The sequence below is a fragment of the Ambystoma mexicanum genome, chromosome 9 (assembly GCF_040938575.1).
Source record: "Ambystoma mexicanum isolate Mex_15411 chromosome 9, UKY_AmexF1_1, whole genome shotgun sequence".
NCBI classification, from domain to species: Eukaryota; Metazoa; Chordata; class Amphibia; order Caudata; family Ambystomatidae; genus Ambystoma; species Ambystoma mexicanum.
In genome coordinates, this window is record NC_090931.1 from 697,958,861 (window position 1) to 697,974,048 (window position 15,188).

The 15,188-nt window shown below is 44.3% G+C and overlaps 1 protein-coding gene across 2 annotated transcripts in view; it reads right to left on the bottom strand.

Annotated features, from left to right (window-relative positions):
* CPO (carboxypeptidase O) overlaps positions 1-15,188 on the bottom strand; it is a 326,867-nt gene that overhangs the window by 19,921 nt on the left and 291,758 nt on the right. For both annotated transcript variants that reach the window (XM_069617334.1, XM_069617335.1), the window contains one exon: positions 151-461. In XM_069617334.1, the coding sequence (XP_069473435.1) occupies positions 208-461 (254 nt within the window). In that variant the 3' untranslated portion in view covers positions 151-207. The remainder of the gene's footprint in view (positions 1-150; positions 462-15,188) is intronic.

Consider the following 15,188-nt stretch of genomic DNA (forward strand, 5'->3'; position numbering starts at 1 on the left):
GAAACTTGGCGTGCTTAGCCACTGTACAACTTCCCACTTGCTATCAGGCAATGCTGTGCCCACCAATCTAAGTCCATGCTATGCAGGATGATTCTTTTAATACATGCGAACAACTATTCTGCAAGTCATTTGGGGCAGTATTCACATTACCTGAAGCATTCACCCCATGTTGAAGGGCTCAGCCAATTTCCGTGGGTTGCTCCATGTCTACGTCCGGGCATGGGTCACCTTGCGGGAGGTGGCTTTCCCTGCCTTCCCTTTAGTGATTGGGATTGGGAAGTTCTTGTCAGCGACACATTTCATGATGGTCATCACAGCTGCCAGAGTCTCTTCACAGGTGGGCTTGATCTGCTCCTCCGGGAGCTGGAACCCGTACGTGCCTTCATCTCTCAGCTCAAGGGTGAAGGAGAACTCCACCCCCTGGTCATAAACCCAGTCCTGAGAGGTCCCGGAGGCAGGGTCTGCAAAATTTAAACCACAATTTTATACAAGATCACTTGATGTGGTGGTATTTTGTATCCAGTACAGTGCTGCGTCTACACAGAGTGTTAGTTCCCTGATTTATCGCATGCATAGCATTAATAGGGTTATTTATAAAGTAAATAGTTATCCAATACATTCAGCCTAGTGCCTTGTGCCATTGCTGGGTCTTTTTGATGATTCTAGGTGGTATGCAGATGTTTGTTTGAAATCATGTTGATATGAATAAGATAGTGGCCCTTTTTTACATACACCCATAATGACCCAATCATAGAAAGATCCTTGCACTTGAGCATCACTTCCCCCATAAGCGCAGACCCATCACAGCTGAAAAGGCCCTATGGCATCAGCAAAGGGCACAATGTATATACTCCAAAAATCTACTGAGGGAACAGAATTCAACATCAACATTATCTAACAGATTTCTGGCAGAGATGGATATGCGGTATTAGTATGAAATACATGTTTCCTGGAAAAGAAGAAGGCATTGCAATTGTTTGGTGTAAAAGTATTATTTTCCATTTTTTAATGAGGTGTATTTGCCTCCAAATATCCCCTATAGTCTCCCCGTTCCCACCTTCTTCCATCTACACTAACACCGACATCCCCCATATGTTTTTTGGCAGTTTTGTTTTTGATACTGAAATGCGATTTCAGGTTCATGGTTACAAAAAACATGTGTGTGCTATAGCAAAAACATACTCTCACAGAGGCATTTCCCCTTTAAGCAGACAGAGGCATGGCCCCTTTAAGCAGACAGAGACATGGCCCCTAAGCAGACAGAGGCATGGTGTTAGTCTATGGGGAGCTTAGTCTGTTAGAAGAAAATCTAACAATCATAAAAGCAGCTAGTACATCCTCTACGTGCCTCCAATACAAGAGCAAATGGATGTCCACGTGTACCAACTGACTAAACTACAAAGAGCACAAAACGCTGCAGCCAAACTGCTACTATCACTTGGCCCAAGAGATCACATCTCCCCAGCCCTCAAAACTCTGCACTGGCTTCCGATTGCCCGAAGGGTGACCTTCAAAACCTTATGCATCTCTCACCGAGCAATGCATAAAACCGGACCTCAATATCTTCAAGACAAGCTAAAACCCTACCATCCTCCACACATGCTAAGATCAAGCTCTGCCGGCCTCCTAGTCATACCAAAAACCAACTCAGTCAGGTTAGGTGGATCATCATTCTCAGCCCTGGCCTCCACTCTGTGGAACGCACTTCCACCCCACATCCGACTCACCGAGCACCTCATGTCTTTCTGCAAATTACTGAAAACATGGCTCTTCCCCTAAAATGGACTCTTAGCTCAAACTGGATAACAGCAATCAATGACCTTAGCCCAAAGTCGCTATACCATAAATAACAATCCAGCATCATGATCCGAGTGTGAAATCGAAAACTAATAACCGCTAATATAAATTAAAACGGATAAACTGAATAGAACGAGTGAAGTGGATGAAAGTAGTGAAGTGGATGAAAGGAATAAACTGGATGAAAGGAGTGAGGTGGTTGAAATTAATGAAATGGATGAAATAAATGAAATGGACGAGAGGAACGAAGTGGACGAGAGGAATAAAGTGGACGAGAGGATGGAAAGGATGAGTACATGATATGGATGGAGTGCACTGAATAGATAGAGTGCATGGAACGGATAGATGGCATGGAATGACAGAGTGCATGGAATGAACTGAACAAATGGAACAGATGAATGGAGTGCATGGGACGGATGGAGTGCGTGCGACGGATGACGTGGGTAGAACGGATGAAGTGGGTGGAACGGATGAAGTGGGTGGAACGGATGAAGCGTGTGGAGCGGAAGGAATGCATTCAACTGATTGAACAGATGGAGTGCATAGAACCGAGGAAGTACATGCGACAGATGGAATGCATGGAACAGATAGAAGGCATGGAATGGACATTGTGCAAGAATGGTTGGAGTGCATGGAACGGTTGGAGTGCATGGAACGGTTGGAGTGCATGGAATGCATGAAGTAGTCACTACGGATGGCGCGGACTCAACGAATGGAGTTGAACAGACAAAGCCGACTGAACAGACTGAGTGAATAAAACAAATAGAATAAATGGTTCAGATGTGCGCTTGATGAAAACCACCATATCACATCGCCATGCTTACTCTCTTCTATACACCACCACTCAACTAGAACACAGCGATACTATGACGCACTGGTATAGCTGTTCTCATACCAACACTTGCCACATACTCCACATCATCCTAACTAAACACACCTGGCTGCACACCCGCCAGCCTACGCGTTCTCCTTAGGCCTAACGCAGCCAGAATCAGTCTGAGTATCACCCTGCCAGAACAAACACATACTCCTGATCTCCCAACCACCACACCTACCGCTAAGAAGCAGCTATCATACGAGTGCCTCACCAGCTGCACACATACCCGGTCCTCACACGCACCTTATGACTCTCTCTTTCTCTCACTCTCCAACTGACTTGAACTACAGTTCCAGAGGGCGTTCAATCTACCAGCGCCTTGAGATCATACCAATGGTACATAAGCGCTATATAAATGCAAAGTAACATAACATATCACATTTAAGCAGAAGATGATTCTTTTGGCCTGTGGAATACCGTTTCCAGCAGAGAGACTTTTGATAAGTGTGCTTGTTATCCAGGATTATGCGGTGGCGTCCCCCATCTCAGACACAGGTGACTGCAATGCTGCATGCTCTAATGAAGGCCAGCCTGGTAGCCCACCGCGGAGAGCATGTCATCAAATAATGTCAGGAATGATCGTTACTTGGGTCATGTTTGGAATGGATGTCTGACCTCTGCATCCATCAACTCTGATAGGTGCAGTGATTTGAACTAACTCCCTGTCCTATTCTCAGGGGAATGGGTTGGTCTTGCTGCTACCCGATGTGTCTCCTAGACGATGGATGGATGGAGCAGAATTTCCTGAGCAGAGAGCTGGTATTCCTTTAGTCCCTTCAGCGTTATCCTTTCCTAAAATGATTATTCCAGTCTACACGTCCCATCATTCCCCAAAATGGTCAGACTTTACCAGTAGAGAAGATGCCTTTTAGAAGCTCAGACTGCGGGGAATGGTTGCTATGAAGTTAAATCCTACTCCATACCTTTAACAGACTTGTATGCTGACGGACAGGCAAACCGCAGGAATTTGCACAGCGGAGATCATGGGTAGACATTACTCCACAAGAATACCAGACAAACACTGAACCTCCAGAATGAGGAGCTATCCACTTGTGGTCGTGTGACACTGCAGCCGTCTTTACTCCCTGCACCCCACTGAAACCTTCTCCTTGTCGCTTTTTAGCTTATCCGTTTCCCGCCATCCCCTTTGCGACTCCCTATGTCAATCCTTTTCTCTACTAGCCCCACTCCATTGGAATACTCTACACACCGATCTCTTTACCTCTAAACTGACAGTCCACCTACCTGGTCTCAATGCCTCATTCCAAATAGGCTTATTGTAAAGGCATCCCACCTAAGTACTCTGTCGTGTGTTGATCTTACTATATACATTATTTCTTGTTGGAATTATATCCTGCTGCTTCAATTAATACAATATACAAATGCATATCAATGCCTACAGTATATTCACTATACAATATGTCTCTGTAAATACTTCTACTCTACTTCATCCGTTAATTACTTATGTCAATAAGATTGCACATGTAAATATCACTGATTATTATACTTACGGGTCCTATGCATCTGTAAACTATCTTATGTCTGTAAATATGTTCAATATAATATATGCCAAACGTATGTTTTCTATCGTTGACTGTACCGCATTACCTTCGTTCCAGCACCCAGATACCCACAGGTTTGGCACGCTCTATAAATGTGAAATAAATAAATTAAATTAAATATCATGTGGCCTATTTGTGAGTGTCTGATGGGCCATGTGAATGGGAGCAATGGCAGAGTTTGTCTCTTGTACCTCAGATGTGCTTTTTAAACGCACCCTATGGCACTCTGTACACGCCCAGATGGTTGATTGGAGGTGTGTAGTTTAATTTAATGCACTGTTCGCAACTTACTCCCCAACAGGTTCCTTGGTACAAAGCAAGCTATAACATACCGTCAGAGTAAATTCAAATAAATAATGCCAAGGGAATGAGGAGCCGTAACATTAGGGGTGGTTTACATCTCATTTGGGAGAAAGAAAGGTTTTCATGTGTTTTCCATATGAACAGTGATTTCTTTCTTTCCAGAGAGAATCTGGAATTGATTTCCAGAGGCTTGTTGCCTGGACTGAGAAAGATTGACTCCATACTTACGTGGTTTTTGGAGGGAACCACGTGGTTTAAATCTTTTGAACGGAGGACACGAGTCGGTGCATGTTTTTTAAATGTATTGGACAAGAAGCCAGGACCTTTTGAATGTAAAACATTATGACTATACACAGTGCTTTAAACTTTATTCACGCAGAGGCTGGTAGCCAGGGCAGTTGTTTAAAGACGGTCATGGAAGTTCTCTACTTGGGAGCATAAAGAGAGTTCTGGCTAAAGAATTAGGAATCCCTGAAGACTTGAAATTAGGTACTTCAGTGATACCAAATATCAAAGGTCCAGTCGAGATGAGACAAAGGCATTAGCTAGGATGACTGTCTTGGTGGCTGACTAAGAGAGTGGAAGAACATCCCCTTTTGGAGGATTTAGTTGAAGCATGTACCACCAACCTTACTTATTTGAGGAATAAATATAACCTTAGCTGTCAATAATGACTCCCAGATGATGTACTCTGCGCCCAGGTGTCTGAAGTGTTCATAAATCATCTAGCCAGAAGCAAGGTTCCAATTGGGTAGATGAGTGTCCCCAGGGCAGGACCTCTGTTTTGATGGAATTGGATGGATTTCAAGAGGTTCCAATCCATCAATGCATTGCCTGCTTTAAAGCTCACTGTAAACAGGATTTGATGTAGAGGGCACCCTGCCTAGATGCTGCACAGGTGTAAAAAACAAAAGATTTTTGTGATAGGCTGAAAGTAACCATGAAAAAATAGAAGGGAAACTGCAGTGCCTTGAGGGACATCGTAAGAAATCCAAAATCTGAACACATAAATGATTCGATGAAAGGAAGCTCCTTAGCCATCCTAGCACACAGTCGGAGATCCCAAAATGATGGAGCCCGCCCAAGAGGATGGTGTGGTGGACAGTGTTAAAGGCTACTGAAAGATCAAATAAGACCAGCGCTCTTACACTGCCACCATCAACTGGCCTACAGAGGTCGTCCACCACAGAGGTTGCCACCAACTTAGTTCTGTACACACAATGAACACTAGCTTGTTTGTCATTGAGAATCATAGGTATTTCAACATGTCTTCACAGCGGAAAGGGAGTCTTGAAATGGGCCAGAAGTTGGCCATGTTAGAGGGGTCAGCCCCTTTCCTTTTAATAAGGCAAAGAGCCATGGCATGTTTTAGAGCAGAAGAAAACTGACCTGTGGCAAAAGATGTGCTAATAAGTGCTGTGAAAGGATATGCCAGAGTTGGAAAACGGGTTTTGAGAAATTTAGTTGATCACAACCCTTTGGTGAATCTGATGGTTTGACTCTAGATTAAAGGTTAATTGTATTATCTGATAGTCGAGTGAATTTCAGTTTGTTTGTGACTTTACATTAGTATTACAAAAATCACCATCGGAACCAGGACATTTAGCTCAAATGCATTTCTGGATATAATATAGCTTATTGATAAAAATGTTTGCAATAATTTCACAAAAATCTTTGGAAGTTTTGATAACATAGTCAAGAAACTGGGACTTTCATAGCTTATCTAAGACTTTAAATAATTATTTTGTGATGTCAGTCAAGAAGATTCTATTGGTAATGTAGACTTTTTTGGCCATGAGGAATTTTGTAAAAGAAACAAGATTTAACTTTAAAACTTTGAGGATATGTAGATAATGTGCCATCTGTGCTCATATCTGCATGGTAGGAGTTTTTCTTCATTTAGAACTGTTGAATACCAGGGTTGTATTTGTGCATGTTTTTTGTTGCTAATACTAATTTGGATGTTGCTAGCATACCAAGACTAAAGAAAGAAATCTATTTATATTATACACGGTATTGGAGGTACCCAAGTCATCCTAACTGCGATGGGTAAGAGGTGCAATCAGTAGGCACATGGCAGGGGTAGAAACTACTTCCTGAATGGGATTTTATCCAACCTTCAGTTGGATGATTTCAGCTTCAAATACATAGAAAAAAGAAATGGTATCCCTAGAGGGTCTGTCCATTCGAAGGTAGAGGAAGGATACATTAAAAGGAGGTAGATGTGTACAAATACCATCCAAATGGTACCCTGTGCTCAAAGTTAATAATTTATGTAAATCCTACACAAGTTAATAATTTAATAAAGATTTGGGACCTCATTACAAGTTCAGCAGTATGGTTAAAAAAAAGTGGTGATCATTCCGTTACCGCCACTTTTTTGGGAAGTTACGGGATTACAGCTGTTTTTGCTGCACACCGAATTCCGAATTTGACCTTGAATTGGAGAATTTACCTCCAGCATTATGCTGGAGGTAAATTCTCCACTCTAAGGTAAAAACCTGCGGGGAATTACCACGGCAAAATTACTGCTCACAGTAATTCTGCAAAAATCCCCATGGAGTCCTAAGGACTCAAAAAATGGGTATTAATAGTGCCCTTCCACAACTCAAAATCATGTGTTAAGCCTACCGGACCAAGTGGTGGTAACAGTTAACGAGTTTGGCGGTAATTTTGCAATTTACGACTGAATTACTTCCAAACTCATAATGAGGCTTAAAGCCTCATTATGAGTTTGATTGTATTTTCAACTGACATACTGCCAAAGTCCTTTACCATTACCACCACTCTTTTTAGCCGTAAATCGATTAAATTATGAGTTTCAGTAATGTGGTGCTTGTTCTAATTCATGGAGCCTATCGTTCGCTATTGGGGCTTGGAGCTTTTACTCTGGGTGCTCATTCCAGCCGTGTTTCCAGCTGTGGTAAATCCTACATGTTTTTGTTGGTAATGTGGAAGAAAATCCTCCAGCAATGGCTGGAGGATTCCCCTCCTCATTGCTGCCAAACACGGAATTGAGCACTGCCGTAAAAGTGGTAATAATTCTGCACATTTGCTGCAAAGTGAACCTCTGATTGAGACCCAATGGCCTCATTAGGAGGCTGGCAGTAGCCATTATTTATTTTTTTCCGGCACCCAGGAATGGGCAGTAACCAGATCATTACGGCTTTGCCGGACCCGGTATTTGTCCATTCCTGGGCGCCAGAAAATATTCTTCGCCATTCCTATTGAGCCCCATAGGGCTCAATGGGAATGGGGAAGTCTGATGCACCGGCACCGTTACAAACGGTGCCGGTGCATCCGACATGCTGTGCTTGCAGGTGCCGCTCTGGCCGCCAGGTCAGACCTGGCGGGCAGAAAGGCACCTGCGAGCACAACTCGTAGTTTGCCAGTGCACGAACTACGGTACCGGGAAGCTTAACAGTAGCGTAGTTTCCGGATTAGCAAACTTATAATGAAGCACAATGCCCCTTATTCAACCTTTTTTTAAACCTGCAAGAACCCCAAAACATTCTTCTGTTCTGCTGAACTCAGAAGTTGTTGCTGGATGACTTCTCACATTCCAATCAGTCTGTGTAAAGGTTTTGGCTCCTCAAAGCACTGGTGGAGATTATCTTTTCAGACTGGATGTTTTCTCATGGGTAACCATTGTGCACTATGTCCCAGGGCTGCTTATTCTGTATTATGTTGTTTAGTTTTTTCCACGATTAAAGTTGATCAATTATGTCTATATTTTCTATATGAATGCCACATTTTGACATTAAAGGCTGGAACTAAATTACATTGAAAGGAGGAGTAAAGTACAGTTAAACAGTTGTGAACTCGTCAAATTTTTTAAGCCTACAACAATCATGTGACAGTTCATTAAATCGACAAGGGGGATTTTTGATGATTTAATAATTTTACCGGAATATAATTTGAATATGTTCTGCTATAGTATGGCAAAAATATTAATACGCATTAGTACCCAGCAGGGGGAGGTGTGCCAGCCTCTCAGCTAATGAGGAGGCTTGGAACGGGGGCATTACCAGCGGTAATTCCCCCCGCTCCGATCAGCTTCACGGCTGGAGGCCACCACCTTCCCCCGCCGGGGAATGAGGTAAGTGTTCTCCCACTTCCCCTCTCCCTCCTCCCCTCACCCCCGAATTCCCTCCCCATCCCCACTTACCTTCGTTGAAGTCCATTTCGGGAGTGGATGCGCTGGGAACACTTCTGTCCCCAGCGTGTCCACTCCTGATCTGCGAAAGGCCGTCATGGAACGGAAGAAGGAACTACTCGTAGTCCTGTCTTCCTTTCCATGGCAGCCATTTTTTTGTTTACTTTTTTAATAGGCACCATGGAAAGAGAGAAGGGACTACATGTCTTTATGAAGGAAGAGTGACTTCAAAAAGAAAGTATTTCTTTTTTTTTAAGTAATAGGGCTGCCTTCTACTCCATGACATGCAGGCCTGCAGCCTGGCGGCTTCCATGTCATGTGGTGGTGGGGAGCCTTCTGACTTAGAAAGAATTTATATTATATTTGAAGTCTGAGGGGGGGCCCCCTCACCAGGGCATGTTGGAGCAGACCCACCCCGCACCAGGGGAACTTAAGGGGCCCCTGCTACGCCAGTGGTTGTACTCCATGCTCAATACTGGGCACATTACGAGTTTGGCGGTGCAGTAAAAAGCAGTGGTAATTTCCTTTTTTCCATGGTAACAGAATGACCACTGTTTTACTGTACCACCGAATTCAGATGTAGAGGAGGTCCCAGATACGGCCTGCACTCCAGCCCCCCATTTTGAGATACCAGGAGCATAGTCGCCAAGATATGTGACGTATAAGGAGCAAATAAACCAACAGAGAGCATCAGTGGGACTCTGTCCAGTACCCATCAGAAGAGCAATACCTATTGAGGCGCCAATAACCATACAACCATGGGCTGCACGGTACCAATTGAGACAACCGTACCAGCAGCTGACGCGAAATGACGAGTACTTACAAACTGTCCCTGAAGAGACCCAAAGGGCCCTAATTGAAGGCGAATGGTGGCGACACAATGGCCCAGACAGACGTTCAGATGAACGAAATGACAATCCAAAGATGACACAACGATAAATGATATGAATAAGGATGTAATGGACATAGAAGAAGAGATGATATTGAAATATAAAGAAATGTAACCATAAAGCAGGAAGGAAATATGCAACTGGCTAAATGCCTGTAAATGGGCTTGGAACGCAAGAAGCTAAGAAAACGGTACGGCTTGCAATGCTTAGTAGAAGAATAGAGCGGCAAGCGGCAACTATATATCTACCTCAAGAAGCACATTATACAAGTGTGACTCCATTTTATAAAAGCAGAATCAAGCCCAGGATCATAGAGGACAAACAGGCCAAGATTCATATACCAGCACAAAGCCAAACGAAAGAGCGGAATCGAAACTCAGTAAGAAGCAGCTCATGCCTGGAAATTCGAGGTCAACTCCAGGAAGGGAGGAGAGCGGCAACTCCGAAGAAACAAAACTTAAGAGCATAGCAGCCAGCCAGTGAAGGTCGAGATAAGGAGGCCCAGCCAGGTGGCAAGGCTAAAGGAAGAATCAAATACACAAATAGAGGGAGAATGAAGCAGATTCACAGTGAACTGACACGTGACCAGCCAAGCACAAAGAGGTACCCACGTCTGATGTCATCCAAACCTAGAGGATGCCATAACTTCTCCTGATAAGAAGCTACAGTTTTGAGGCCATGCTCTGCCAACTAATTAACACATAGCCCTAAAGTGCTGATTGATGGAAGGGAGGCAGGGTGAATCTTGGGGCACACCGCAACTGGGTGTCCATTCTGCATGCTGCTAATTAAAGTGGAGTTTTATGCCTAGGGGTGTAACCCACCCAATCACAATGGACCAAATAATCTAGGGTGCTATAGCTAGCAGAACCAATGAGAGATCATACTTTTAGTGACGTCTATCACGAGTGATGTAGACGGATGGGCGTAGACGCCCACCTGATAAGAATCTTCCAATCCCCACACTCTGTTCCCATATACAGATATAGCACCTATACTTAAGTTTCCTTTTCCGACCAATAGAATTGCATGACAAACTTATGAGTGTAACACATCAATGATGACGAAATTCTGCTATAACTGTTGCTGTCTGAATGAAGAATTTGGAAGTTGAAGCGAGACAGGCGATCGCATCACTGTTGATTTCCATTTGTTTCCCCGTTTTTTGTACTTGTCATTAAACGGACTTCCCTTTGCCAAACCATTGACTTGTACTTATTGATTGGTGTTGGAATAAGAGAATCCTGCACCCCATCCTCCTCAATGTGCAGCTATCTCGCCTTAAGGTACTTGAGGGTGAGCTCTGATCCCATGGGCCCGTCAGAGGTCGCTCTGCCCTCCTGTACACTTGGTAGCGGTGAGGATGGTTTTGACCATCAACTATTGAATATTGATTATTGATAAGACACCTATTGACCGTCGACACGAAGTAACTCTAGGTCTTCGTCAATATCACGAGTCCTTTGCCATTTCGGCCGAGTAGACTGTGAAGCTTCTGGTGGACAATGACAGCTTAAACTTGTCAAAAAAACTACAGTGGGTTGAATCACCTGTTTTACAAACATAAACCCTTTCATTCCTACGGGCAATGGATCAGACGAAAGACCAAAAAAGGTGGTAACGGAGGCAGTGATCCTGAGGGTCCAGAGAGGAACGATGCGAGCGGTGAGTGAAACAAAAAATGGATGCTTTGGCAAATGTCTTTAGGCAGTAGAAGAAGTAAGGGAAAAGGTAATAGAGGGAGGTGGAGAAAAACAAAATAGAGGTAGAGAAGACTGTATATATATATATATGGGGATAATGATTTGAGAATAACTGAATAAGTAGTGAATACCGGGGTGGACACCCGAGAAGAGAGAGGATACCGGGGTGAACACATGAGATAAAGAGAGAGGATACCGGGGTAGACACCCGAGAAGAGAGAGGATATGCCTTGTTCCTGCACTTTAATATAGCGGTCAGAAGAAACGTTAACTCATAGTCCCACATAATAGGGAAAGACTAGGCTACCACGACGATTAAAGACGTTGTAAAAGGAGTTTGTTTAAACTCCATGTCGGGGTATTGATTAGAAGGCAGAGATATCTGTGTCCAGCTGGTGTCTGTCTAGTCTGTTTAGTGTTTGCCATACATGTTATACGATGTGTCACACATAAGGAAAATTGTCTCCTTGTTGTTTGAAATTTATCAAGGGATTTTACGCGATTCTATAGTTGAGAGGGAATCGTGCATGAATTGATGTTCTTGAATGAATTGGTGATATAAAATTTTGGCGGGAAAAGATTGGATTGGAGCTTGCGGTATTGGTGCTCGCTCATGTGAAGTTACATGGAAGTATTGTTAGAAACAGGTTTAAGCATGGAAGATATTACTCCACTAGCACACTTATGTAAACAACTGCCTAAACGTGCACCCAAGCTTAAGAAATACAGTACTGAGTGGGTTAAGGGTACCGCCCACAAGATGTTTATGCCGTGGCCACAGAATGCGTCCTTATCTAAAGCCGTTTTACAACACATGACGACTTACTTGCATGCCACATATACAGGCAAAAAACTAGAGAAACGCCTTGTTGTTCTAGAACTTTGGAAAATGTTCGAACAGTCGAAGGAAGTAGAGCCACCTGCTGACTGGATATTAAAAATATGCACGGAGGGGGGGTTAGACGCTTACCGCGCCACCTGCCCCGCCTGAAACAGAAACTGAGGGAAGTAAGCCGGAGGGACTCTACCCATTAAGAGATCTTAAGGCAGTCCCGGGTACAGCAACCCCGCATATGAGTCACCTACGTACAGTAGTGACGACAATAAGGGGAAGGATCAGGATAAGAATCTTACTCCGCAGTCCTGAGGAACAAGGAGAGACGCGATGATGAGAGGAAGGATCAGGCACAGAGAAGTGCACCTCTCAATAAAGAGAGAGAGGGAAAGAAATGGAAAGGAAGTGAAGACAGAACTGATGAGATCGCATTCGCAAAAGACAAATGGATGGGAGGACAGATATTGTTGAAACTCGATGGAAAAGGAAGTGATGATGTGAGACCGAGAGAGAAGTCTGATGAGGCACAGAGAAGGGAGAAGGAAAAGAAAGTAAGGGACGAAAGGATAAGAAGGAAAGATAGGCTGAGGCGAGAACAGCTATATCATGAGGAGCAAGAAAAGCAGCTCGATCGCAAACAGAAAGCAGCCTATGACCAGTACAGACAGAATCAGAAAAGGTTAGAAGAAGAGCAAAGAGTACGTGAAAAAAGGATGTAGAGACGAGAAGATGAGGAAGTTCGAAGGGCAAATGAACGTAGAAATTAAATGAGAAGGGAAGAAGATAAGGTCAGAGAAGAAGCGAGGAAGCGCAAAGAATTCGATGATGATATTGAACGTAAGCGTAGACAGAGGGCACGTGATCTCGAATATCTGGAGCGGGAAGTTAAAAAACCCAATCCTGTTGTAGAATGGGAAGACATTGAAGAATTTTTCCCTGCATACGATTCAGTACCAGGCACTAGTGGGGCGAATATCCCCACTAGCATCGGAGAAATGATCGATAAAATATATGATGAAATGGGGTTAGAAACAATATCCCAAGGGGAAGACAAGTGTTTGCAAAGCACTCAGCTGTATGACACTGAAGATGTCACCCGAAGTAGTAGGAGCCAAGAGGCTGTCCCTGGATAGGCTAGAAATCAGTAGGAACGACGATGATGCAAGGAGTTGCGTGAATTGGGAGCAATCAATGTCCGACTCCACAGAGGAGACAGAATGCGAGACAAATGTAGAAGGGAGACGGCTCGAAAAGCGGCTCCCAAGGTACAAAGGGGTATGATGGTCAGACGCTAGCAAGTCTGCACCGAGGGCATCAGAGTCTGCTGCGCAGTCTGACCGGCATGAAGGAACACCCCATGGTCAGAGAGGGTGTCAGCACCCGCCTATGTAGACAGGTTAAGGACATTGCCAGGCAGACAGCAATGCAAGAATGTTACCCCAGCGATAGACAGAAGAGCTATGGGGAAAGAGAAAGAAGGCTGTGCACTCCAATTTCTGCTGTTAGAAAAGGGGGGAGCAAGACCGCAATATATTCCATGGCCACACATGTATCGGGAAAACCTGAAAAACAAGCTTCCAATGCTGACATTGGGAGCCGGGAAGTGGATACACGAGTTAGAGAAAATGACAGGGGGTGTCACGTTAGCTATAGGGGACATTAAAAGTCTCCTGATCGCCATACTTGGCGAGAGAGCAGACGATGTGTGGAAACGGGCAGGGTACACTGGTGTAACCACAATTAGCACTACACACGACGGAGCAACTACACACGACGGAGCACCATTTAATAATTGCAGGGCAGCAGTATGGAAAGCGCTAAAAGTGCTTTACCCAAACACTTCCGATATGGGAGCTATAATGACTCGGAAAATGAAGGAGTCAGAAGATCCGTTGATTTATATCCAGAATTTCCAAAGGGGCGTCTATGCTCGAAACGCATGAATCTTGGACGAAATCTATACCTGTATTTTATCACATATTGTGCTAGGGGTTATCAGAGCCTGTACAAAAACAGCTTAAGAAATTGGTAGGAGCTGAGGTTAAACCTTGGGCCGAAATACAGTTGACTAATGCACATTATTGTAGATTGTTGTAAGAGGAGAATCGGAAAAAGGAGGCAACTTCAAAAAGTGAGGAAGCGAAGCTGGTGCAAAAGAAATGATCAAAGTATGCTCTTGAAGGAGTCATGCTGAATAGCTCAGCTGAACAGAACGTACAACAGGTGGCTAACCCACAGCAGAACAACAAGGGTAACGTAGGATTGTACCCGAGGGGAAGAGGATTTAGAGGAAGAGGATGGCAGAGTAATCAGGGATGTTTCCAAAGTAATCAAGGAGGCTTTCAAAACGTGCAGATGGGCAGTCCAGATATGTCAAATGGACAAATAATTCGACCACCGCCAGTGTGTTGGCTGTGTGGATTGACCGGGCATTTGGCACGCTCGTGCAGAAGCCAAGGCGCGTGGCAAAATGGCCAAGGAATGGGAGCGGGCACAGTGAATCCGCTGCAAACTCCCAACAGGGCGATACACAGAATCACACAGTGCAGCAGCAAGCACCAGGCATGCAGCAAGGTGCGCAACAAGGGGTTCAACCCCCTAACGTGGGAAACCTGCCGCAATTCCAACAGGCACCACTGCAGACTTCACAGGGCACAACCCTGGGAATGGAGAGAATCCACAAGTATATAGTGGACCAAACTTCTATATGAACTAGGACAGCTCACTGGGAACCCTGATGTGCTCTATCCCATCAGTGACACCAAACCCTAACAGGGAACCGAGGGTGAATGTCATCATAGGGGGTAAAGATTATTCCTTCTTAGTTGACACGGATGCAACGCGCTCGTGCATACGAGAAGGCAAATTTTCCTTGTCCGGCGAGGCCATAGATACTCAGAGTTTTACAGGAGCTCACAGTCAAGTTCCCTTTACAGATGCAGTCCGAGTCTCTGTAGGAGAGTGCGAATTGAATGTACCTTTGTTGTATTCACGTCAGACCCCAGTAAACATTTTGGGACGCGATTTAATGACAAAATTGAACATGACAATCTCGTTCACGGAGG